Source organism: Podarcis cretensis, assembly GCF_951804945.1.
Source record: "Podarcis cretensis genome assembly, chromosome: 17".
Classification (NCBI taxonomy): domain Eukaryota; kingdom Metazoa; phylum Chordata; class Lepidosauria; order Squamata; family Lacertidae; genus Podarcis; species Podarcis cretensis.
This window is the reverse complement of record NC_137187.1, coordinates 11,078,562-11,105,515: the sequence shown is the minus strand read 5'-3', so window position 1 is coordinate 11,105,515 and position 26,954 is coordinate 11,078,562. Positions and strand designations below refer to the sequence as shown.

At 41.4% G+C, this 26,954-nt stretch overlaps 2 protein-coding genes across 3 annotated transcripts in view; one reads left to right on the top strand and one right to left on the bottom strand.

The window, feature by feature from the left end:
* CHRNB3 (cholinergic receptor nicotinic beta 3 subunit) overlaps positions 1 to 6,690 on the top strand; it is a 319,642-nt gene extending 312,952 nt beyond the window's left edge. Inside the window, exon 7 of the transcript XR_013834318.1 lies at positions 6,677 to 6,690. The gene's annotated coding sequence lies outside the window, so the exon portion shown is untranslated. The remainder of the gene's footprint in view (positions 1 to 6,676) is intronic.
* Positions 1 to 26,954, bottom strand: part of DNAH6 (dynein axonemal heavy chain 6) — a 131,369-nt gene that overhangs the window by 103,167 nt on the left and 1,248 nt on the right. The window contains exons 2-20 of one of the 2 annotated variants that reach the window (XM_079959035.1): positions 21,893 to 22,168; positions 21,136 to 21,312; positions 18,768 to 19,018; positions 17,552 to 17,819; positions 15,747 to 15,881; positions 15,525 to 15,648; positions 14,619 to 14,763; positions 14,087 to 14,264; positions 13,033 to 13,149; positions 11,284 to 11,484; positions 10,983 to 11,103; positions 9,400 to 9,551; positions 7,222 to 7,374; positions 5,468 to 5,719; positions 3,775 to 3,903; positions 3,435 to 3,548; positions 2,794 to 2,937; positions 1,874 to 2,086; positions 579 to 671 (exon numbers count right to left, since the gene is read on the bottom strand). In XM_079959035.1, the coding sequence (XP_079815161.1) occupies positions 579 to 671; positions 1,874 to 2,086; positions 2,794 to 2,937; positions 3,435 to 3,548; positions 3,775 to 3,903; positions 5,468 to 5,719; positions 7,222 to 7,374; positions 9,400 to 9,551; positions 10,983 to 11,103; positions 11,284 to 11,484; positions 13,033 to 13,149; positions 14,087 to 14,264; positions 14,619 to 14,763; positions 15,525 to 15,648; positions 15,747 to 15,881; positions 17,552 to 17,819; positions 18,768 to 19,018; positions 21,136 to 21,312; positions 21,893 to 22,162 (3,237 nt within the window). In that variant the 5' untranslated portion in view covers positions 22,163 to 22,168. Of the gene's footprint in view, positions 1 to 578; positions 672 to 1,873; positions 2,087 to 2,793; positions 2,938 to 3,434; positions 3,549 to 3,774; positions 3,904 to 5,467; positions 5,720 to 7,221; positions 7,375 to 9,399; positions 9,552 to 10,982; positions 11,104 to 11,283; positions 11,485 to 13,032; positions 13,150 to 14,086; positions 14,265 to 14,618; positions 14,764 to 15,524; positions 15,649 to 15,746; positions 15,882 to 17,551; positions 17,820 to 18,767; positions 19,019 to 21,135; positions 21,313 to 21,892; positions 22,169 to 26,954 lie in introns of those variants that run through there. The other variant, XM_079959036.1, reaches the window with a different exon arrangement.

Below are 26,954 nucleotides of genomic sequence, written 5' to 3'. Positions count from 1 at the left end.
AGCGCTGTCCGAAGACACGTCCGGGTCACGTGGCCAGCGTGACGAAGCTGCTCTGGCGAGCCAGCACCAGCGCAGCACACGGAAACACCGTTTACCTTCCCGCTTTAAAGCGGTACCTATTTATCTACTTGCACTTAGGGGTGCTTTCGAACTGCTAGGTGGGCAGGAGCTGGGACCGAACGATGGGAGCTCACCCCGCCGCGGGGATTCGAACTGCCGACCATACGATCGGCAAGTCCTAGGCACTGAGGTTTTACCTACAGCGGTGTGATGAGGCTGCTGTAAATATTTTTTTTCCATGTATATGCACTATTAACATACAAAGCAGGCAGTAGAATGGCTCTATTTAAAAAATAGGAGTCTGTAGAGGAAGGGACTAAAACTCTTCCCTGCCTCGCACCAACACATTGCACTCTGTTGCTGGAAGCTTTGAAAAACCCTGCTTTACTTGTGAAAAACCGTACCATATCTTGTCATAAATTAAAATTAAAAAATTAAAAAACCTGCTGAAACACAAATATATGATTTTTAAGAATTTTGGGGCTTTAAAACTGACAGCTTTAAAAGCAGTTCCTAACCTGAATGTCATCTGTGCCACCCAGGATAAAAACATCTTTTGAATCGCGATGAGGAAGGACAATGAATTCTGTCAATTTCCAAGAATCATCCACCTGGTTGGGGGGAAAGTCAGTTTATATTAGCATTGAAAATAAGTTTGATAAACTGAGTTAAACCAGCAGTTTTACTCAGTTTATTTATTCAAACCAGTAAAACAGGGCATCCCAATACCCTGGTGTTTGCAATGTCTACTGAAAATCTGTTGTTCAGATATTTTCTATACCAAGCAAAATGTATTCATTATTAACAGAACTGAAAGAAGCAAATGGCCTTTTTCTAATTAGCCTAGAAGGTCGCCAGGTTGGGATCTGTTTCCCACTAGTGGTTGAAACAAGAAAAACAATTGTTAAGGTAACCCAGTTCTGTTTTCTGCCTTCATTGAAGCAGACTTGGTTTTCTTGGCTCTCCATCATTTCTTGTTCTCCTCAGGCCAGCGTGTTTTTATGATTTGCCTGTACTTTGTGTGTGTTTTCTACTCTTTGCTTCAGTGCATTATGCCTTACTTAGCCAACTTTTCACTTAGAGTTTACCTTAGCCCTTCTCTGTTTTCCCTTTAACATCTCTCTTAGTTTTTTTTTTCTTTTCAAACAGTGTCCTGTCATTTTTTTTGCCTGTGTTTGTCTCATTAATGTGATTATCTTGACACTTTGTGCCTCCTCTGTACTTCAAAACAACAACAAAACTGTCCCCTTTCCCTCTGTGTACGCTACCCCTGTGTTCTCCTGCTATCCCTGTATTCCTCACTACTTTAGCAGAGGCTGCTCCATGTCAGCCAACCCAAACTATTTATTCATGGGGAAAACACAACACTCCAGGTCCATCACAGCCTTGTCAGGCACGTGAGTTGCACCAGTCTCTGCAAATGGTGGCAAAGGCCCAGAGCGTTCAGTAAGTGTGCTCTGAATCAAGGATTCAGTAAATGAAATATAGATAATTGATTTACTTGTCGTCAGTCCAAGAGGGTGTGGTGAAGAAGAAGAGGAGTTTAGATTTGATATCCCACTTTATCACTACCCTAAGGAGTCTCAAAGCAGCTAACAATCTCCTTTCCCTTCCTCCCCCACAACAAACACTCTGTGAGGTGAGTGAGGCTGAGAGACTTCAGAGAAGTGTGACTGGCCCAAGGTCACCCAGCAGCTGCAGGTGGAGGAGCAGGGAAGCGAACCCGGTTCACCAGATTATGAGTCTACCACTCTTAACCACTACACTTGGTGTGGGTGGGTGCAGGTGTTTAAAGCATCTGATTAAAAAGTACCTTTCTGAGAATTGCCTCCAGGGAAGCTTCTCCTGAAGCTTGTCCAGAAACATCTTGAATCTCCTGAGAGTAGTCAAAAGCATTGATCTGAACGAGTCTCTCTAAGGTTAACGGGTTTTCCATATCTATCAGCTGTGCGCCAACTATTTGTTCTATAATAGCCCAGTGTCTGGGTCTCAAACAAGGGTTTCTAAGGTCTGTGATGGCAGGAACCTGAAAGAGTAAGGTGCACAGAATTTTAGTTTAACTTTTTCTTGTTAAAAATGCGCAGATGATCAACAAACTGCCTATACTTTCACGATAACACGTGTTGCACAAGTAGTCTCTGTGGCACTTCGTAATCTTTTTGCACTACAGTGGTACCTTGGGTTAAGTACTTAATTCGTTCCGGAGGTCCGTTCTTAACCTGAAACTGTTCTTAACCTGAAGCACCACTTTAGCTAATGGGGCCTCCTGCTGCCGGAGCACGATTTCTGTTCTCATCCTGAAGCAAAGTTCTTAACCCAAGGTACTATTTCTGGGTTAGCGGAGTCTGTAACCTGAAGCATCTGTAACCTGAAGTGTCTGTAACCTGAGGTACCACTGTATTATATAAACCAATGATTTTTTATAAGGAAACAAGAAGACTAGAGAAACAAAAAGGCCCCATCAGAGGATGGCTGAGTGATTCCAAAAACTCTAGTCTAGATAGATATTTATACTAATGAAATGGCCTGTAACCTTTTGGCCTTATTACACTATTCATTTTGACAACTCTTCCATTTTGTTTTAGGTTGCATGAAAGCCATGCCTTTAAGGTGCTTCGTAAATAGTCACAATGATGTTACAAGTAAGATGCAATCTGAAATGTTCATTTGAAAGGGATCCTTAACAAAATTGCATATTTTCTCCCTTGAAATACACCTGGAAGTCAGTTGTACCTTTTCTTTCATTCTCTCCACTTTCTCCTTTAGCAGCGGCACAACATTATTAGGTGGCAAGCCCTTTTCCAGCTGATTGACAAATTTGGCATACTTGGAAACTTGAGAATTCAGGTTTTCTGGATCCAAGCTATCGAATTTAGCCTGTGGGAAGAGAGTATATAAAAGGATTGCTTAGTCTATGAGGAAAACTCAATTTGTTTATTGTAAGATATTTCTTTCAGAATAAAGGGAGGGAGTTAAATCAATACCAAGCATGACAGGTACAAAAAAGCTAAGTTCCTACATCTACTTAGTCAGAAGTAAACTTGACTCTATTCAATGGTACTTATTACTAACTGAATGTGTGTAAACTTTGCAGCTTTAGAGAACAACTCATATACGTTATTCTGCTCTCTCAGGCCTAATATAGTGCACCACACAGATCCATCATGTGGCCCTGACCTCACTACTCCCCAGCAACATCAGTGCCAGGAGAGCAGCTCTTCTTCATTGCAAATAATTACTACCTTTTACTTACTCAGCACATAAATAGCCATCTCACTACAAAACCCCCCCCAAATCTTTTTAAAAACAATATTCATAATTGTAGTGCAGGTTCTTTATACTCGATCATCTCAAGAGCAATGTATGCAATTTACCTCCATCCACTCGTCTTCAAGTACTGACCATTCAGACAGAGAATCCCATAACAGTTGTTTCAATTTCAGCTCTGCACAAACTTCCTCCAAAGCATCAAATCTTGTCATTTCCACCTTAGAGTGAAGGGTAGGGTGTAAATAACAATAACAATAATAATAATAGAAAATAGCATTATTCTGTATATTATAAAACTACTACCATATCCTTGAAGAAAATACCCTAGATATAGCCCTAGACATAGATATAAACATAGATATAACTATAGATATAGATAGGGCTCATTCTCTCCCCACACCCATTTCATCCTCACAACAGACATGGAATTGGAAACCAATTCACCTTGAAATTCTTCTGGTAGGATTTATACGTAAATGCACGTTTCTGTAGCTCATCAAGAATAGTTTGCAGCTCTGCTAGAACTTGTTTCACTCTTTCCTGGTCTGTAGCTATATCCAAAATCTGAGGATCCTATTAAAAATCAAGAAGTTGCTTTACCATTTAGCTTTCATAAAAGTTTAAACAGAAGCGCTGCATGTCAAACTATTACAGTTAAATCCAGTGGAGCATATGATCTCTAACATGCAGTGCTATGCATATGCGATGAGTTCCTTTTACCCTTTCTAATTCCTACTGCAACATTTCTCTATATTAACTGCTCCTTTAATACATAGGCAAATAGTTGCTTAACTAAGCTAATAGTGGAGGGCTTGGCCAATACCTCAGTAACTGTTCACAGGAAATAAAAACGTTTAAAGTGCCCTTTTGCTGTGTTTTGGGTTTTCCATGTCAATGGGCAGAGCTCATGTTGCTGGTCATTCAGTTTTTGCCGATTTGAAAATACACCCTCTGTTCAAATTTATTGGTTATGTTGGGGCCGTGAATATTTTCCTTACATTCTCTGCACGCCACAAGTTCATAAAATAGAATTTCAAATTATGTCAAAGCCCATTACAGCACTTACTCTATAATCCAGAGAACTTTGTGGAGTTAATTTATGGCTAATGAGCTTTGAAAATATTTATTCAGTCATTCGATTTATATACCACCCTTTATCCCAGGGCAGTGAACAACATTAAAAACATAATTTGTGTGGCATAGTAATAAAAACACAATACACATAATACAGAATAATAAAATGATCGTAATAACAGTTCCCCCACAGATTATTTAATGGCCAAAGTCCTGATTAAAGAGGAATGTTTTTGCCGAGTGCCTAAGGCCATGTAATGATAGTGCCAGGTGAGTCCCTCTGGACAGAGCACTCCACAGATGGGAAGCCACCACAGAAAAGGCCTGTTCCCATGTTGTCACCCTCCGAACGTCTCGGGGAGGGGGGACGTAGAGAAAATACAGGTATAAAATAGAGAACACGCAGCTATAAAGAGTCAATACAATGTACAGAACAATAAAAATTAAAAACATAACTGTGACTGAGTGAAGTATAGATGTTGCTTGTGGTATCTTCAATATTAAGAAACAAATACTGTATGGAGTGATGGGTATACTGATCACTGATCACAAAACAAAACATCAGTTCATTGAGAATGGGGACAGTGCGAAACATGCCTAGTCCAGGCAAGAGGGGAATTCATCAGGGAGAAGGCAAATATCCCTCCATTGCAATGCATGAGTCATTGGAGGTTTGTGTAATACACACCATTGTTGGTTATAAATGTTACAAACCTTGGCGTTCTTGTTGACCCCTGACACACCTAAAACCAAGTCCATTGGTCCAACAAACCCACTGCTGACTACTTTGGCTAGAACTGGTTTTCCTGATTCCTAGGCAGGGGTGTTTCCCAGCCTTGCTTATCTGACAGTTCCTTTTATTTCGAGGTACTAACGACTGAACCTGGGCTTCTGCAATCGAAGCATACTGCTCTGCTACTCAGCTGGGGATCTCGTGTACTGTACTTTTCAGTGCATAGTGCTGGAGAATGTTGGTAGTGTCAGATCACTAGTAAACAATACCAGAAATCCATAATGGCAATTCTATAGGATATAAACATGGGGGAAATTATTGTTTCTATACCTGAGCAAGGTGTTTGACTTCTTTAACTTCTAAATTTAGTTCCTGAACATCTAGGTCTAGGAGCTGGCAGAACCTAGCAATGTTGGCATCTCTTTCACCCACAGATTTGTCAATTGCATTTCGGACAGCAATGATGGATGGTTTCAGACTCGAAAACAAAGCAAGATCTTCAGGTGGAGTTGGCACTGCATAGAGTTCGATAAGCTGATACATCTTTGTTACGACTTTTGAGTCAACTTCAAGTGTTTCAATCTGAGGGGGGAAATCAGTTAATTCTTTTGAAAATGTGCTTCCACGGAAAATCTTCAATACTGGTGCTAATATTCTAAATTGCCACAAAATGTTACGTTAAAAGCAAGAGGAAAAACTGGCACAAAAGTCAACTCCGGGTTCTTTTAAATAGTATACAGGTAATTAATTTTCCCTACCAGGTCCCAACATTCTGTGACATTCAAGTATGACCAAAGACTGGAATCCAGAAAAGGGGTAGGCAGAAGAAAGGTCTATGCTGACAGCGACAGGGATGATTCGCAATGGCTAGAGTTGCCAAAGACGTCAAGTAGGGTAAGTTTCCACCATAATGGTGCTCTCCCATATAACTAAATATTAGCCTTTCCCCCTGAAAGCAGGGACCTACCTGACACTTGTGACCTGGACCTACACATTGCATCCAGCAGGTATCTATGCAATAATACAAGCCTTATGGGGAGCACTTTGCTAGTTCCTTATACTAGTAAGTTTCTAATGCCGCTGCTATTTGCAGGGCAGGAAGGACACATCATGCAATAATCATACATTTTGGGGAAATAATGTAAAGGTAAAGGGACCCCTGACCATTAGGTCCAGTCGTGGCCGACTCTGGGGTTGCAGCACTCATCTCGCTTTATTGGCCGAGGGAGCCGGCGTACAGCTTCTGGGTCACGTGGCCAGCATGACTAAGCTGCTTCTGGCAAACCAGAGCAGCACATGGAAACGCCATTTACCTTCCCGCCGGAGCGGTACCTATTGATCTACTTGTATTGCATGCTTTCAAACTGCTAGGTTGGCAGGAGCAGGAACCGAGCAACAGGAGCTCACCCTGTCACGGGGATTCGAACTACCGACCTTCTGATCGGCAAGTCCTAGGCTCTGTGGTTTAACCCACAGCGCCACCCGCGTCCCTCTTTGGGGAAATACACAGTCTCAAATTAAACACAATGCCTTGTACAGTGGTACCTCGCAAGACGAAATTAATTCGTTCTGAGAGTTTTTTTGTCTTGCAAGTTTTTCGTCTTGCGAAGCACGGATTTTGGAAAAGCTTCAAAAATCACCAAAGTCTTCAAAAACCTCAAAAAAGGCTACCACACCGCGTGCTATGAGTTGCTCCTCGAAGTCAAGTCGCAACTGCACCCCCTGAATGCACCCTGGGTATTAACGGTTTTAAGAAAAAGGAAACAAACTTGCAAGACGATTTCGTCTTGCGAAGCAAGCCCATAGGGAAATTCGTCTTGTGAAGCAACTCAAAAAACGAAAAACTCTTTCGTCTTGCGAGTTTTTCATCTTACGAGGCATTCATCTTGCAAGGTACCACTGTACTGCATTCTTATTTCTTACGGGAAATTGAATGGAGCACTGGGCTCTCACTTAAACTATCTATATAGCTAGCTAGGTAGATGACTCCAGAAGGAAGCAAAGCACAATTCTTTTCCGCTGTTGTGATAAGTATTTTCCAAGATGGTAAATGCTACCTAGTAGGAGCACTATAGTGAACTAACCCGATCTTGTATTTCATCAAGGAACGTCAAGCTAAAAACATATTCTGTTGTTGTAGATGGATAAAACTCCAGTTTAAATTTAGCATCATTTGCCTCAACAAGAATGGCAGTAACTTTTTTCTTTGCAATTACAGGAAGCATTCCATTGATAACCTGGAATAAAAAAAATAATGACAATTTCAGCAGAGAATGAAAGTTTCATCAGGGCAATGATGTCTAACTCACAAGAATCAGTTTCTTAGTCAAGACTTTGCACCTTGCAATACATCCATTATTTTTATTTTTATTTTTTATTTACATCAGGGATGTACCACTTAAGTACATCTGGAAGTTAGTACCACTGGAAGTTAGATTGGCTTCGACCAGAGCCAGGGCCTTTTCAACTCTGGCTCCGGCCTGGTGGAACACTCTGCCTCATGAGACCAGGGCCCTGCAGGATCTGATTTCTTTCCGCGGGGCCTGTAAGACAGAGTTGTTCCGCCTAGCCTTTGGCTTGGAGCCAATTTGATTCCCTCCCTCCCTCTCTCTCTTTTTTTTTTTCTTTTCCATCTCCTCTTGCGATGAGGCTACATTTTAATATTTTAATGTTCCATTATTTTAATGTTGTATTTTATTTTGTTTTTAAGTTTGTAATCATTCATCTTGTTTTTATTATTGCTTGTAAGCCGCTCTGAGCCCGGCCTTGGCTGGGGAGGGCGGGGTATAAATAAAAAATTATATTATTATTATTATTAATAATAATAATATATTAAAAATGTCTGTAAGTAGTGTACAGAAAACTGAAGCAATTAACAGCCCGCTTAAACAAAAATATTACAAAATACAGTTATGTATAAAAATGTTACATCATACAAAGGTAAAGGGGTTGCAGCGCTCATCTTGCTTTAAAGGCCAAGGAAGCCAGCGTTTGTCTGCTTCTGCAGACAGTTTTTCCAGGTCATGTGGCCAGCATAACTAAGCTGCTTCTGGCGAAACCAGAGCAGCGCACGGAAACGGCGTTTACCTTCCCGCTGGAGCGGTACATATTTATCTACTTGTATTGCGTGCTTTCAAACTGCTAGGTTGTCAGGAGCTGGGACCGAACAATGGGAGCTTACCCCATCACGGGGATTCAAACTGCCAACCTTTTGATCAGCAAGCCCAAGCGGCACAGTGGTTTAACCAACAGCGCCACCCACGTCCCCTCATACAAAGTTACTAATACATGTAAAATTGATATCAATTAATTTTCCTTCTGTCACACCCTTCCTCTCTGGGTTCTCACCCATGGTCCAAACAAACTCTCAGTCTCACAATGAGAAGAGTTCCTGGGGGGAAAACAGCGGTCCAAAGGGCGTCCAAAGTATGGGAAGAGCCCCCAGTTCTTTCTTCACCCTCTGTCCCCTCCTCTTCTATGTCATGTGCTAAACAAAAAACTTAACAAATAACTCTAGCAAAGCAAAGCCATGATCAGCCAGGATGAGATTCTGAATTTGGTGAATCTTTCCCGGTTGAGCTCAGGCGCAGTTGGGGCTATGCCAGCATAGGTCTTTCAACTCAGTTGAGCCAGGGATATGTCAGTTAAATCTCTCACCCCCAGCACACCTGGGGCTCAGTAAGTGGAACTTAACCCAGTGCAAGTTCCCAAAACAGGAAGAGGAAACAGAGCAAGGAGAGACTGACACCTATTCCAAACCCCTTTCAGATCAGCCACGTGGCATAGAAACCCAGTAGAACATGGCCTGCAAACAGGGTAGTGTAAATCAAATTCCTCATGAACAGAGTTTGGAATAGGAGTAGCCTATGCTGGCTTAATTTATGCTGGTGTTAAGTTTTGCCAGGTTTCTAGTCACTAACAGTTTTGCCAAATGTCATCTGATTATTGTATTCCTATACTATTTTCTCTTCACTGTCATGTGTTTTTTTTTCCACCTGACATCAGTGATTTTCAGCAATCTGTGGCTCAACTGTCCTCAGTATTCTCCAAATCTGGAAGTCGTTATGGCCAAGTTCTTGTCAGGCCTTTTAAGGTTTTCAAACATCTTTTGTTTTTGTTTTTAATTTACAAACTAATGTATTTCAACACATCGGAACCATAACCTGAGGAAGCAGAAGCCACTATCTTAGGTTTGTATGGCGCCATTTCACTGCCAAATTGAGGCCTCCCAAGTTTGGTATTAAAGTGATTGATAGATTTACCTCCAAACAGCGCTTTGGTGATGGAATCAGTTTGTCTTTCAGCTTTTGTGCATCTATGAGGAACAAGCCTATGTTCCTCTTCTGTTTAATGGCCACAGCTTCTTTGTGTTGTCTGTGATACTTCTCCAGTTGTTCGGCAAAGAATTTAACATCTGTTTATTATAGACAAGATGTGTAATATCGTCATTACATTTTCAGGTGCTTTAGAGAAACATTTCCCCAGTTGTCTTCTATATTCAGTCGGGGTGGGTGCAATATCCTGACCGCCATCACCCCATTGGCAAAAGAGGAATGGTAGGAACTTATTATTTTATTAGATGTGTATATCGTCCTTTATCTGTAGATCTCAGGGAAGTTCACAATATAAAAACTTGTCATGAATGTATATTTCTTCTAATTGGTAAGTGGAGGGCAACCAGAGTGAGTTATCTCCTCCCATTTGATCTACAGGCAGGGCTTGTGCAAATTAAGAAAGCTTCCTCCCTTTTGTGTGCAGGAAGCCCCTTGTAGCCCTGGTACATTATGAAGTTGAAACATAAGCTCCATGTGCTTAGCATGGGTATGAGAAGTAGAAAAGAGCAAGAGGAAAGCTCCCTGAGTGCTATAGGAGCAAAGGGGGGGGAGGTAATGGGGGGCCCATGCCTCACTTGGCAACAGGGTTCACTACTTAGCTTAAGGCAAAAATACTCTTAGCCAACCTCTCCTCCACCAACCCCACATTTTAAAAAAAAATATGGTGACTCCCTTTCCATGTTCATTAAGTGCCAGAATAACAGGGGACAGAAAATCTCTGGGAGCAGGGGGCAACTCCTGCCGGAATGATGCCTAAAAGGTGAAATGGAGAGCAACTCTTAATAAAAACACCTTATCTCTGAACAAGCAGGAGTACAGTTAGGAAGGATTTCCTCTACCTGAGAGGGACTGGGTTCATGGGCTAAGGCTGGGAGAATAACAGCTTGCCTAAGGCTGCCTAGTGAGTTCATAATTAAGCTGCAATTTGAAATGGGGATTTCATAGTTAGTACATCACAACCAGTTCACCATACATATATAAGAAATATAAAGGTAAAGGGAACTCTGACCGTTAGGTCCAGTCACGGACGACTCATCTTGCTTTACTAGCCGAGGGAGCCTGCATACAGCTTCCGGGACATGTGGCCAGCATGACTAAGCCGCTTCTGGCGAACCAGAGCAGCACACGGAAACGCTGTTTACCTTCCCGCTGGAGTGGTACCTATTTATCTACTTGCACTTCGTGTTTTCGAACTGCTAGGTTGGCAGGAGCTGGGACCGATCAACGGATGCTCACCCTATTGCGGGGATTCGAATCGCCGACCTTCTGATCAGCAAGCCCTAGCTCTGTGATTTAACCCACAGCGCCACCCGCGTCCCATATAAGAAATATAGGATCACTCTAACGGAACAAATTTCTTCTGAAGATCACATCTAAAGAATCTCTGTTGTCAGGAACGTTATGAAAACTATATGGATGTTTGCTGGCATAATACAGCCTGCTAAGCAGATCACTGAATGCACTACTGAGCGGCTTCAAAAATACCTAGCAAGCTATGAAACAAATTTTACCAGGTTCTTCTTTCTTCAGAGCTTCCAAATCAAGGCTTTCATTTTCTTTGAAAAATAAACGAAACTTTTCAAAAGTAGATGCATACAAGTTGACTGCTTCAAATCCTGAATAGATTGTTTCCTAAACATTAACAGAAAAGTATTTGATCATAACAATATCGAGAGCAAGAGATTCAATAAGGGACAAGTGGCAAGCTGGGGTGCTTATTTGCTCATAAGCTGACATGGGGAGTGGCACCAGCTTGCCATTTCAAACAGAGAACAGGAATGTAAATAGGCTTCCACAAAAGGTGGTCTATACCTTTATTTGTGAGATAATGTTCTGGAGATGTCTATCATCTTTGAACATTATTGACAAGCTTGGTCCTTCACCACATGTTTTTTCTTCAATTTTGTTGTTAATAACAGGGCGAGTAAAAGCATCAAAATATCTATCAGGAACAAGGTTTGCAACAGATAACACGGTTGCCTGAAACTGATTCACAATGTCTGACATTCCATCCTGTTGGGAAAATAGAAGAAATGTATAAAAAACGCTGGTTGTACTGGAAGAATCTGAAAATGAAAAACAATACTTAGTATTTGTATAGCGTTTTTAAAGAGTTCAATGTTTTTCACACATCACTGTTGCAATATTTACAACGATACCGCAAGGTAGGCATTATTATCCCCATACAGTGGTGCCTCGCAAGACGAAAAGAATCCATTCCGCGTGTCTCTTCATCTTGCGGTTTTTTCGTCTTGCAAAGAAAGCCCATGAGCGGCTTAGCGGATTAGTGCTATTAGCGGCTTAGGGGCTTAGCGGATCAGCTGATAAGCGGCTTAGCGGATCAGCTGTTAAGCGGCTTAGCGGATCAGCTGTTAAGCGGCTTAGCGGATCAGCTGATAAGCGGCTTAGCGGCTTAGAAAAAGGGGGGGAACGGAAAAAACCCCGCAGGAACTCGCAATACATTTTCGTCTTGCGAAGCAAGCCCATAGGAAATTCGTTTTGCAAAGCACCTCCAAAACGGAAAACCCTTTCGTCTAGTGGGTTTTCCGTCTTGCCAGGCATTCGTCTTGCGGGGCACCACTGTACTGCAGGTGGCAGAGGGGCCTCAGGCTGAGAGAAGGTGTGTTGCCTTCATGAAATAGGTGATATTCAAAGCATTGGGGTTCTTGTATTTAGCTCATTCTCCCACCCACTATGTTGCAATGCCTATGGGAATCACGCAAGCAGGTCATGAGCCCACTCATTTTCTGGTATTCAGAGGCATACAGTCTCCAATACTGGAAGTGCCACATCCCTCTCCTCAGCTGGGAGGAGCTCATATACACCGTTACGCTGGGTCTCAATCTCAGTGTAATATCAGAAAACCCCTTTCCCCTTTCTGGAGGAGAGGGTCTTGGCAGTGGCGGATCTTGGGGTCTCAAATTTCAGTGGTGCTCTGTGCAACACCCAAATTCGTCGCTCTTCCACCTCTCATGCTCCATTCTAAATAATAATTGCAGCGTTCCAGAGACTCTGTGCCCAGTGTGACTGAACTGGTTGTGCTCCCCTAAATCTGCCTCTGCTTATGGCAAAAACAAACCAAGACATGCTGATCCCTGATCATCATTATTTTGCATCGATGGAGAACTGGTAGGTCTACGAAGTGGTCCCTATGGGTCCTTCGGTATGAAGGCTGGCACTCCTGCCTCTGAATACTAGTCAGATAACTTTGCTACATGGTCACTCCTCTCTGCAGCCTCTGTCACTATATAGAAAGCCCCTTCACATGCTTCCTTCTGCAGTGCTGCTACCTCCATTCCTGTTTACCTGCACCCAGATGTGGATCATCCAGTTAATTGATAATGGGTGAGCCTTGCTCATTTTGTTTTGCCCTGGATTCCCAGCAACACCGGGCCAGATTTCAGGCCAACTAAGAACCATGACCATCAAAAGGTCACCCGAGAGATCCCTATGCATCCCAGAACAATGTCCAATCAAATGCTATATCCTGCAAAAGTAGGATTATGATAACAAATCAAGTTTCATACAGCAATCTAAAGTAAAGTAAAATTATTCTTAAACCTGGTAATCCTCCACAGTTGGTTCAAATAACAGAGCATTGATTTCTAAAATTAGCTCTAGAAGAAACATGGGAGTAAGTGACTCTTCGTCCTCCGCTCCTATAATCACTGAAGTTCCCTAAAACAAAACAAAACAAAACAAAATCAGAAAATGAATATAAGTTCTTAGGTTAGAAACAAGATTTCATTTTCTCTAGCCTAACACACTGACAACAAGAAAAAGTAGGTGAAAAGCCAACGACAGTGTTATTGTCATGTCCCTGTTCTCACATGTCCACAAATTTGTTAATTATATGTATATTCTCAAATAGGTAAAGTTGGGGGGGAGGGGATCTTAATCTGAAGATAGCTGAATGACAACAGGGATTATCAAACTTTACTTACACATCCCTTAATGACTTGGGGAAATTGACAAAAGATCACTATATCTCAGTATGAATTAGAATGAAACATTTATTAATTAACATGTGTCAAGATTGCAGTCAGTGAGGAAAAGAGCTTGTGACAGTCTGTTCTAAGAAGAGGGGAAGAGAATAATGCGCTGCGTTTCACCATTGCCCAAGGGTTCCAGCAGTGGCTAGGCCCATAGTGTTTGGTCTACGTGGGTTGCAGATCCTTGCTTCTTTTATCAAAACTTTCAGGGAATATGTTTGAGCCCGTGTTGAGAAGCTTTAAACTGTATTGTTTAGCACTGGCGTGATTTTGCAGAGTAGGAGATAGGGAAGGTTAGTTATGCAAGCTTCCTTCTGCTCACACAATACTGGATAGAACCCAGTACAGTGGTACCTCATGTTAAGAACTTAATTCGTTCCGGAGGTCTGTTCTTAACCTGAAACTGTTCTTAACCTGAAGCAGCACTTTAGCTAATGGGGCCTCCTGCTGCTGCCGTGCCGCCGCACAATTTCAGTTCTCATCCTGAAGCAAAGTTCTTAACCCGAGGTAATATTTCTGGGTTAGCGGAGTCTGTAACCTGAAGCGTATGTAACCCGAGGTACCACTGTAGTGACCATGGACAATGTGATGGAGCAAACTGTTTCAAACAACTCGGACTTAACCTTCTTTTCCACAACAGCAACTTCAGGTGGCGTTTCTTCCGTATTCCACTTTCGAATAAGGTCTGCAGGAGGTGTCTTTTTCAACTTTTCAGTGAGGTAATTCAAAAGAGCAGTGACAGATTTTACTGCCAAGACATGCAAAGTGTTCACTATAAGGTAGTCAGCAAGACGAATAAAGCTGGAAGGAAAGAACAATGAATCAGAGCCCTTCATTTTTACTGAAACCGAGACTTTGCCAGGAGTAAATGCAAAGTGAATATATTTGTGAATGTACAGACACTTAGGATTACAGCCATCTCACTTGCAAGACGCACTTCCACTAAAATACATTCTTATTCTGACTGCCAGGGCCTATTGGTTAACTGAGGTTTGGCAGGAACCTCCAATGACTAACACATGGAGGCAGGCCAGGCCAGCCAACTGGTGGGTCCCAAGGGGCCGCGGTGCTGTGTGCAGTCCCGCAAAGGGCACCCACGAAGAAGGTGTGAGCGCTCACTATTACACGTGGACCTGCAAAGAGCCAAATACCAACCATGTCAGCCTTTCACAAGTAGCCCTTTTGTTGGCCTGTTCAGTATATGTCATTTTTTCAGCTTGGTCACCATAAGGATCTTTGTCAGAACGACGAATAATGGCACTTCCAGTATTTAGTCTTCCTGTTACCATTGTTACCTGTTCTGGAGGAAATAAAAGCACATGTTACTGAAACCATTTCAAGTATGAAGCTAAACCAATACAGTGGTACCTTGGGTTAAGTACTTAATTCGTTCCGGAGGTCCGTACTTAACCTGAAACTGTTCTTAACCTGAAGCACCACTTTAGCTAATGGGGCCTCCTGCTGCGCCGCCAGAGCAAGATTTCTGTTCTCATCCTGAAGCAAAGTGCTTAACCTGAAGCACTATTTCTGGGTTGTGGAGTCTGTAACCTGAAGTGTATGTAACCCGAGGTACCACTGTATTTCTACCGTGATAAGAATCTTCACACGTCTGAAGGAAGAAGAGACAGAGACAACATAAGAGCTCAAAGATCAAAGAATAAGAAATCAAGATAACAAACTATAAAAGAATGGAAATGGTTTATTGAATATTTACAGATAAATTGTAAACAGATAAAAACATTAGCAGGATTATTGTAATAACCTGCAGTTTTATAAGAGCATATATTTACAGTAGATAATTAAATGAGTAAATTAAATGAATTTGGATATACATGAAAAATAAATTTAAGGAACCGCAGAAAAAAGGGGAAGTCAAATTTTGAACTGTTAAATGGATTGTAAAATTAATGAAATGTATAAATTTGAAAAGTATAAATAATTTTTTTTAAAAAAAAAAAGCTTGTGCAGTTTCTTTCATTTATGTCTGAATTGGGACTACCAGTAATTCCTTGCAACTAGAATAAGGGCTCTGAAATTGTTTTTTAAATGTCACTTTTGTACCTGTACTCTCTGTTGCATAAAAGTAATCATCAGGAGTGAAACCAGCTTCAAGCAGTGTAGTTCGACATGCACCTCTAACCACTTCTTTAGCTAATTCCCTGAACTCCGACAGATGAGCTGCCACCTGAAAGGTACAGTGCAGGTAGAGAATAATTGATATTAAAGCTAAGAAATAAGATTTATATGAAATCTTGATAAACTGAACCAATGAAACCCACTTACATCTTTTAGCTGGCTGAACTGAGTACCTTTAAATTCCATCAGGGTATATAAATAGCCCTTTTCAATTTGACAAAGTGCCATATCGCTGAGCCGGTAACACATTTCTTGGATGTTAAGTATTGCTGGTCTCAGACACTGCAAAATAGTCAGAAAGTGTTAGTGAGACAAAAGCTAAAGCCCTAATACTCTATTAGCATCGCCATTTTTTTGAAACAATGGGTTTCCAGAAGACCATGTACAGAATAGGTACCCACAGTACCCACTAAGGACGGGTGATCTTTGTTAATTCTCCATTCTGTCTGCAGCACCCTTAAAAACTACTACAGAACAGAGTAAGAAACAGCAGAGGGGGCTACTAGGGACAAGGATCAGTGAAATTCAACTCCTCATTTTCTGTTAACATCTGCTGTATCAAAGGCCCTTCCATTCGCAGAATAACTCCTTCTGTAAATGGAAGAATAACTTTTTAGATTACAAACTTCAGCAACTTTCTATACTGATTTATGTCTGGCATAACGGAACCAAAGGTATGCTAATTTCAATATATCTCAGCAACAGGAAAATTGCAATATGTTATAATTTTAGCATGCATATGTTTTCATAATGTAGTTTAGCATTAAAACCTCTGTAAAAATAATTTTAAAACTTATAACTGATTTTATATACAACTTTGGAGAGAAATAATCTGCTTCCCTTGGAGGGCAGCTGAGGTGAATGCTATAGTCCCATGAGTGGAGATGGAGGTCCACTGCTGAAGGCTTCCCCAGTCACTGTTCCACTGATGGTGGCGGCCAGGAATAAGGTATGTTTGGTGTGTGTCAGGGAAGCCACGGAATTCAAACGCCTCATTCTTCCAACATAAAGGTAAAGGTAAAGGTACCCCTGCCCGTACGGGCCAGTCTTGACAGACTCTGGGGTTGTGCGCCCATCTCACTTAAGAGGCCAGGGGCCAGCGCTGTCCGGAGACACTTCCGGGTCACGTGGCCAGCGTGGCATCGCTGCTCTGGCCAGAGCCAGAGCCAGAGCCGCACACGGAAACGCCGTTTACCTTCCCGCTGGTCAGCGGTCCCTATTTATCTACTTGCACCCGGAGGTGCTTTCGAACTGCTAGGTTGGCAGGCGCTGGGACCGAGCAGCGGGAGCGCACCCCGCTGCAGGGATTCGAACCGCCGACCTTTCGATCGGCAAGCCCTAGGCGCTGAGGCTTTAACCCACAGCGCCACCATACATACCTCCAAAATAAGCCCAGAGCCACAACAGCCCCAGAGCCAACATTAAATTCTCTCCAATTGAAGTAAACAGCTTAGATCCTAACTAGGTGTCCCTTTCCATTCATGAATGGGATTGAGATCCAACAGGGGAACATATCAGCTGAAAGCAGGAGGCAATTTTTGCCCATTCCTCCTTTAGCCCTCTGCACTGCCTCTTATGCCGGTTCAGGAAGTCACCTGATTCTCATGAGCAGATTTGGGGGGAGGGGCAATGAGGATTGAAAGAAGGTATAGTTGGTGAAAGCTGCTTTTCCCTGCTTCCAGGTGGGATTCTCATGAGATACTCCTGCCAGGAAGGAGGAAAGGTGCATGAAAGAAACAAATTAAGCCAGCCACACATACCACCAGCTACCCAGACCACAGCGAGCTACCAGGGCATTGAAGGGAATGTGGTGGTTGCTCTGCCACAGATTGTCTGCCTGAGTGTTCAAGGTCCTTCATATGCATTACTTCAGGATATATATATATATATATATATATATATATAATCACACACACACACACACACACACCCCACACAATTGAAATACATACAGCATTAACAATGAATAAGTTCTTTTGTAGAGCTTTGCGGTAAAAATGAATCGTCTTGGAGCGGACATGTTTCCTCCATACGTTAAAGGCCTTCCATTTGCGAAATATAGTGAATATAGTAATTTTGGAAAGTGCTTTGTGATATAGATATTCCTGCTCCCAGCGTTCAAGCTCCAGATATTCAACCTCTCCGTTATACGTGTGAATAACTGCATTCGGGCTAATCGTGTAGTAGTCATTTTTGTTAACGCAGTCGTAAGTTACGATTCTAAAAGAGAAAGGAAAACATTTGAATTTAACAGAACTCGAGATCGGTGTTTTCCTATCGCTCCACTGCACCTATCCTGTTGCCAATTCTGTATGAATGGGATTGGGAAAGCACAACTCCCCCAGCTATATCCAACTCATTTCATAAGCACAGGGAATGGAAGCCTGGGAGATGACTTTCTCTAAATTGTGGAATTACTCCCCACAAAGGCTCACCAACATCATCACTGTATCACTATTGCTGTATGCAGTGCTTTTTTCTGGGGGGACGCAGGGGTATGCATACCCCTAAACATTTTGTGAATCTAAGTTTGGCCTCATTGAGGGGCAGTATTTCAATGAGTAGGAAAATGAGATTACCCCTAAACAGTTTTTTAAGGGAAAAAAGCACTGGCTGTATGCCAAATTCATATCTCTTTACCCCAACCTTGTCATCAGCAAGGCATACATCTTAGGATGCACTCTATTCATCTGATTGTATGTTGTCTTAACTGATTTTAATATTATGTTTTTATATTGTTGTAACCTGCCCTGGGACCTTACCATGAAGAGAGAATAAGCAATTAAAAATAACAACATCAACCCTTAAGCCGTACAAATTTGTCTATTGACCAACTGTTTGAAAGCAACTCTCCCCTTTCTAAAGAAAAAAGAGAGCAAAGAAGCCAAGCTTTAAAATGTGAGTACAAGGCCTTATTATTAGTATTATTCCATCAAAATATCCATGATGTGAGTTCAGTAATACACCTACTGGATAAGAAAAATAAATCAAACAGTACACTATATGCTAGGTTTCATACCCCCTCCCCACTGAGTAAAGACCACAAGAGAATTAGCCAGCATCAGAAAGGAGGCAGGTATTGTAAAAAAGTAAATTTTTAATTCGCATCAAAGTTAACATTACTGTATTTAAAACTGAGCATAACAAAATATAAATTGAGCAACTCACTTCAGGTTATAACAATCATATTCATTTGATGACCTAGGCACTGCAGGAGTCATGTATAGGAATCCAAGATGTTTGTTCTGACATATTATCCTTACAATTTCGAGAGGTTCTGTAATATTAGCTTTAATAACATCTTCTGGTTCCTTAAATTTACGAACAGGAGAGGCACTTGGTAGGCAAGCACTTAGTTTTACCACACCACGTGGCTGTTTAGGAGGAGTGGGAACTCGTGCCGCCTTGTCACTCAGTAACTGTAAAAAGAAAGTATAGATCACTGTTCACTTGAAAACTTCAAATTCTTCTTGTTCAGTTGATTCCCTAATATAATTTTTTTGCGACTTTTGAAAAACTCAGTATCTTCTTGCAGATACATATGCAAAATTATAAAACTGCCTCTATAACAATTATGTTAATAAGGGCTGGTTAACATGGCAATTGGCTTTTTTTTTATTTTACACAATGTGCAGCAGCTATCTTTGGGCTAGCAAACTCCCCTTTCCCCTTCTCCAGCACAATCGCAGGGAGACTTTCACTTCCTGTTTTAAACTAACCATTGTTTCATGTTACGTCCACACTTCGGAGGAAGTCTGATTAGTTTAAACTTTGGTTCCTTTAAGTGTGTTTGATGATCTTGGTTTGTTTCAACAAACATACTTTAAACTAACCAGAGTTTTCCCCAGTTCATATGCCAGGTAACCATAAACTGGTTTATTTAAAGCAATAAGCAGAAGCTTCCAACCTCCTTTTCATAACTATGCTAGAGAAGGAAAGGGTAAGAGGCAGTGTTCACAGCTGTTTTTGCACATAATGTCAAATAATAGTTTAGCTGCACATCCAAACTCAGCTAATGTGAAATTAATTTGTAGATGAAATTAATAGATGAAATTAATTTGTAGGTGAAAAATAATATACAATCTTTCAAAAGTTGTTGTCACAGAAATAAAATACTGAACGTGCAACCTGTTTCAGAGCTATTTAACATTAACATCATAAAAATAAAACAGAAGTTGGAAAAAAGAGAATTGACTGCAACTTGGCCTTAATTCTGGGAAGATGAGAACCATTTACAACATGTTTTAATGCACCTTTGATATAAGGAACAAGAGAAAACAGCCACAATCTCTTCTGTGCTGTTCCTCCTATCTGAAGTAGATATTGCAAATGGAAGCTGTGGAGACTGCCCTGGGCTGCCTTTTTTTACACACTATTATCTCCAAATAACAGGAACAAGGGAGCCCAGCCAAATACATACAGGTGGCTACCATCTTACACGTGTCCAATTGATGCATGATCACTGACACACAGGTCATTTTGGACCTAGAAGGCAGAACAAGGGTGGGGTGGAACAAGGCACACTTATATGCGCTCCATCTACACACACAGGGGCCGGGAACGGAAACCCTGTACGAAATGGCTGCCACCTGCAATGGAACATGCATTGTGCAGGCTATAGTGGTTCAGAATGACCCTAAAGATGGCTACACACAAAGAGTATCTGGGTGATGAATACAGATGTTCTCTGACACAGTGTAATCACAATTCCACAATGCAACATTATAGCGATAGATTTGTGCGCTTTGCAAAGATGACTTGCAGCACTGAATCAGCGCCCACAGAGATCTATTTTAAAGTGGCCATCAAAATGCTGGCTTTTCTATGGGAAGGGTGATGAAACTCACTTTTTATGGCTATGGAAAGCCATGTACAACATCACACAGTCGCCTACTGCATAAAATCATACAGTCATCATAGTATGAAACATAAATGGGATTTTCCGAGTACCCCTAATGATCACCATAGGGTGCAAATCTTTTACAACCCCGAGGTGGGAAAATAATTAAGATATCACAATTACAACCTTTACACACTTCTGGTGGTAATAGCAGCTTCAGTCCTCTCGTTCCCCGTTTGATGAACATGTAAAATCTACCTGCTGCAAAGTGATTCCTTGGAATACCTAAAGGGACAGTTGGATATTTGCTCCAGGGTTATTAAGCAACAATTGCTTCACTGTGTTAGTTAACCATGTCAGAGCAATTCCAAATTTAGATAATGTGGGTAAATGATGCCATGAATTGAATGATCCTTCCTTTTAGCAAGAGAAAGAAACTAAGAGGTTTGTTTTTACGGATCCTCATATTTAAGAAGACTTGAAAAAGCAATACAAGAAGCACCTTATAAATCATATTTCACAGGTAATTTTTCATTAGCTCCAAGAAGATACAGATCAACATTTTATTACTTGTTCTATTGTTTCTTGAATTATGCAGTGCAAGCTGCCTTGAAAATATTTTATTGAAAGACAAGTTTAATCTGGGTTTTTTTAAAAAAAAAAATAATAATCACAATATGTAAAGGTGGGTGATACCTGTCTTTGCTTTAATAACTCTTGCTGAAGCTCAGCTAATGTTGGTTCCGGAGGAGGCCATTTTCTTTTCTCTGCTGAAGTTGTAGGTTGTAATACTCCAGCAGCTAACAATTTCTCCCTGTTCTTCTGGAATATATACTCAGGTTGCTTGTGTTGCTGATATATTTTTAATACAGGCTGCATTGAGGATTATAGAAGATAGTTTGAAATAAAATTATCCATGCAAATGACAAATTGTATACCATTTAAATAAACAACAATCACAAATTAGGCTGGCACAAATGTATCCGTAGTAAAATAATTGAGAAAGAGGAGGAGGAGAGAACTTGTTGCCCATTCCGTTAATCATCATTAAGGTATCAGGAGGGATAGACCTGCTCCAGTACAGTGTTTAAATTTAGCACAAAAGTGATATAAAAATCCAAAATTGATCAAATAATAAATGTCCAACAATAATCCAACACAAACCCTAGTCATCATAAAAAGCAGTTGGGAATATAGATCTGCAAACTTCTTTTCTTTCTTTCTTTTGCCACTGACATTTGTAAATATCAATGTCAGCTGTGGGTAATGGACTTATTATATTTGCACATATTGCATAAATGAAGGAAACAGGATTACACACATATTATTGTGCAAAGGGATGCAGTTGAATGTAGGTAGAGGCAAGGTTTCCAGGGAACTTCATGGGAGTTCAGGATAAAATAAAATATTAAAATAAAATAAAGCCTTATGAAGTCATTTCAAATCAACCTACCAGAGGCTCCAGTTTTATGGGCTGCTGTCGCTTTCTGGTTCTTTCTTGTGATTTTGTGTTATGTTCAAATTTCAGAGCTTCAGGATTTGCTTGCATCTGATTTGGAGCTGAACTAACCAGTCTTTTTTTAAATTCATTTCTTGCAATTGAATCTTTCCCACTTGAAGACGAGCGTACTTCACTTAAACTGCCTTGCTCATTCCTGCTATCTGCATCTTCCGAAAGTTGTGGAGTAGGTTGTATGGAGGGCAATGACACTCTTTTAGGCATTATTCCCTGAAAATGACACACATCATGGTTGAAGTTTAATTTAACGACACTATCTCATGATTTTTAACCTTTGACAGAATATTATGAATGATCCAATAGTAAGAAACAACAGCACAGGAAAATTAGCTGCCACAAAATTGTAATAGGAGAGACAAATCAACCTGATCATTATTAAACAGACTTGAGGAACAGCAAACTGTCAAGAGTGCTTTGTTTGCTTGAAGAATCGCCCCTGGGTAAACAAAATATTTGATCACTTTTATTCTATAAAAAGAAAATAAAAGTATGATTATAAAGGAAAGGGATGCTTGAATATCTTAAAGTAGCATTTGCCATTTTTATTTATAAATTGTGTGTGTTTGTGTGTGTGTCAAATTCCACTAATTTCAAAACAAACAACACAGAATTCAAATCCCTCTCTCCCACATCTCCTCCTTATTTAGTTTTATGCTGTTTTAATGCTGTATTTTAATTTTGGTTTAGATTTGTATTTTTCTGAAAATCGAATCCCCGGGGATTCTGAGCAGTTTATAAATACTTCTAATAAATGACCCAGAAGTGTCTCCGGACAGCGCTGGCCCCCGGCCTCTTAAGTGAGATGGGCGCACAACCCTAGAGTCGGACACGACTGGCCCGTACGGGCAGGGGTACCTTTACCTTTACCTTAATAACCTTACAAATATTTATACTGCTTTGCTTTCCTTCTTTTCATATGTCATTTGTGCTATATTTTTTAATCATTCAAAGTACTTTTCAATTTTTTCTGCATAGATTTAGTTTAGGTACACATGGATTATTGTGTTGGTATTGCAGTGGTGGTACAATATAGGCAAGGAATCCAACACATGTGCATATGGTGGAAATAACAGCAAATGAACTGGCACAGGGGATGCAAACCTGGCAATCATTAAGGCCTTCATTGGCTCCTACAGGCAGAAGCCCCAGATGCTGAGCTTTAATTTTTTTTAAAAAAGTAAGTCTCCAGTCATTTTAGGAATAAAGTTATGGAAAAAAATATGCAGGCACCATTCTATGCAATTTATGTGAAAGCAGCACACTTGGCTGCTCCCACCTATCCATACTAATATAGTTCCAATGCAAAAGAGAACATATTGAGAGGGCAGGATGGAGTGGGGGAGATTGAACCTGTTGAAATTCTCCCTTTTAGAATATTTTTCTTTGACAGATGAGCTGGGACACACAAACCCCAAAGGAAGTTAGTAATATCTGCAACCCCACCCATTAGTCTTGTTTGCTTGGGGAGGGGCTGTTGTTCTGTTGCGATTTTTAACAGAGGAAGTAGAAAGGACAACCGGCACTAGAAAAGCTCCTTTAGCTTTAACAGTAGGTCAGAAGAAAATATTTCCATGTGTGTGAAGTTGCTTATCCAGGCAAGAGAAGCTGGACCTACAATAAATCCCTCTTCTATAGAACTATTATTTATTTAACAAAACTTATTTGCTGCTTGATCGCATGAAAAGTGAAATATACCCAGAGTCCTGTAGTGCTTTCATGCTCTTTATTGCAGCTTGTAAAACAGTGATTTACTGTAATTGACCCCCAAACCTCAGGCTCTTATATACATTATTTACACAATGAGTCCCATCTGATTGGCTGATTCTGCTTGCCTCCTGGAGTCTGATTGGTCTTCTCCTGCAAGCCAATCAGTTGTTGCATTCTAGGATCCTACTTGCCTATTGTTCTAGGAGCCAAGCTTAGGTAAAGTAAAGGTAAAGGTACCCCTGCCCGTACGGGCCAGTCTTGACAGACTCTGGGGTTGTGCGCCCATCTCACTTAAGAGGCCAGGGGCCAGCGCTGTCCGGAGACACTTCCGGGTCACGTGGCCAGCGTGACATCGCTGCTCTGGCCAGAGCCAGAGCCACACACGGAAACGCCGTTTACCTTCCCGCTGGTAAGCGGTCCCTATTTATCTACTTGCACCCGGAGGTGCTTTCGAACTGCTAGGTTGGCAGGCGCTGGGACCGAGCAGCGGGAGCGCACCCCGCCGCAGGGATTCGAACCGCCGACCTTTCGATCGGCAAGCCCTAGGCGCTGAGGCTTTAACCCACAGCGCCACCTGCGTCCCTAGGAGCCAAGCTTAGTACATAACAAAAACCTTTAAGTCGTTATACACACACACACACGCACACACAACCAACCATTAAAATGACCCAATTAAGAAACAGGTATTATAGTATTAAAGCTATAAGGGCTCTGATGTAGAAAAGTGAGAAACGAGGGATAGATTGATGTGAGACAAAACAAAACACCACACTGGAAATGGGTCCCCTGTTGCAGGTTGGGATCAGCAGTGAATAACAATAGTGAATAACAATAGTTCTACATTACTGGAACCTTAGTCCTGTCTTTCATGGCATCAACCCCATAGCCCCACACTTTTCACCAATGAAGGCACATGCAATTTCTCCCTGAGCAGTCGCCCTCCTCCAAAAAATAAAAGTCTTCCACTATCCAGTGATGGGCGTGGCTTGGAATTGGAGTGTGTTGGAAGCTGCCCAGAGTGGCTGGGGTATAAATAAAATTATTATTATTATCTGTGCTTTTTTCCAGAGGTACTCAAGAGCATGCAGTACTGGCACCCTTTTTCTTTCTAGAAGAAAAGCACTGGTTAAAAGTGGTGCCTTTTTTCTAGAAAAGCATTGGTTAAAAGTGGCACCTTTTTTCGAGAAGACAAACACTAGTTAAAAGTGTGGCGCCTTTTTTCTAGAAGAAAAACACTGGTCAAAAGTGTGACACCTTTTTTCTAGAAGAAAAGCACTGGTTAGAAGCATGGCGCCTTTTTTCTAGAAGAAAAGCACTGGTTAGAAGCATGGCACCTTTTTTCGAGAAGAAAAGCACTGGTTAAAATTGTGACACCTTTTTTCTAGAAGAAAAGCACTGGTTAGAAGCGTGGCACCTTTTTTCTAGAAGAAAAGCACTGGTTAAAAATGTGGCACCTTTTTTCTAGAAGAAAAGCACTGGTTAGAAGCGTGGCACCTTTTTTCGAGAAGAAAAGCACTGGTTAAAATTGTGGCACCTTTTTTCTAGAAGAAAAGCACTGGTTAGAAGCGTGGCACCTTTTTTCGAGAAGAAAAGCACTGGTTAGAAGCGTGGCACCTTTTTTCTAGAAGAAAAGCACTGGTTAAAAATGTGGCACCTTTTTTTCTAGAAGAAAAGCACTGGTTAGAAGCGTGGTACCTTTTTTCCTAGAAGAAAAGCACTGGTTAGAAGCGTGGCACCTTTTTTCGAGAAGAAAAGCACTGGTTAGAAGCGTGGCACCTTTTTTCGAGAAGAAAAGCACTGGTTAAAAATGTGGCACCTTTTTTCTAGAAGAAAAGCACTGGTTAGAAGCGTGGCACCTTTTTTCGAGAAGAAAAGCACTGGTTAAAATTGTGACACCTTTTTTTCTAGAAGAAAAGCACTGGTTAGAAGCGTGGCACCTTTTTTCTAGAAGAAAAGCACTGGTTAGAAGCGTGGCACCTTTTTTCGAGAAGAAAAGCACTGGTTAGAAGCGTGGCACCTTTTTTCTAGAAGAAAAGCACTGGTTAGAAGCGTGGCACCTTTTTTCGAGAAGAAAAGCACTGGTTAGAAGCGTGGCACCTTTTTTTCTAGAAGAAAAGCACTGGTTAGAAGCGTGGCACCTTTTTTCGAGAAGAAAAGCACTGGTTAGAAGCGTGGCACCTTTTTTCGAGAAGAAAAGCACTGGTTAGAAGCGTGGCACCTTTTTTCGAGAAGAAAAGCACTGGTTAAAAATGTGGCACCTTTTTTCTAGAAGAAAAGCACTGGTTAGAAGCATGGCACCTTTTTTCTAGAAGAAAAGCACTGGTTAGAAGCGTGGCACCTTTTTTCGAGAAGAAAAGCACTGGTTAAAAGTGTGACACCTTTTTTCTAGAAGAAAAGCACTGGTTAGAAGAATGGCGCCTTTTTTCTAGAAGAAAAGCACTGGTTAGAAGCGTGGCACCTTTTTTCGAGAAGAAAAGCACTGGTTAGAAGCGTGGCACCTTTTTTCTAGAAGAAAAGCACTGGTTAGAAGCGTGGCACCTTTTTTCGAGAAGAAAAGCACTGGTTAGAAGCGTGGCACCTTTTTTTCTAGAAGAAAAGCACTGGTTAGAAGCGTGGCACCTTTTTTTCTAGAAGAAAAGCACTGGTCAAAAGTGTGGCACCTTTTTTCGAGGAGAAAAGCACTGGTCAAACGTGTGGCACCTTTTTTCGAGGAGAAAAGCACTGGTCAAACGTGTGGCACCTTTTTTCGAGGAGAAAAGCACTGGTCAAACGTGTGGCACCTTTTTTCGAGGAGAAAAGCACTGGTCAAAAGTGTGGCACCTTTTTTCGAGGAGAAAAGCACTGGTCAAACGTGTGGCACCTTTTTTCGAGGAGAAAAGCACTGGTCAAAAGTGTGGCACCTTTTTTCGAGGAGAAAAGCACTGGTCAAACGTGTGGCACCTTTTTTCGAGGAGAAAAGCACTGGTCAAACGTGTGGCACCTTTTTTCGAGGAGAAAAGCACTGGTCAAAAGTGTGGCACCTTTTTTCGAGGAGAAAAGCACTGGTCAAACGTGTGGCACCTTTTTTCGAGGAGAAAAGCACTGGTCAAACGTGTGGCACCTTTTTTCGAGGAGAAAAGCACTGGTCAAACGTGTGGCACCTTTTTTCGAGGAGAAAAGCACTGGTCAAAAGTGTGGCACCTTTTTTCGAGGAGAAAAGCACTGGTCAAACGTGTGGCACCTTTTTTCGAGGAGAAAAGCACTGGTCAAACGTGTGGCACCTTTTTTCGAGGAGAAAAGCACTGGTCAA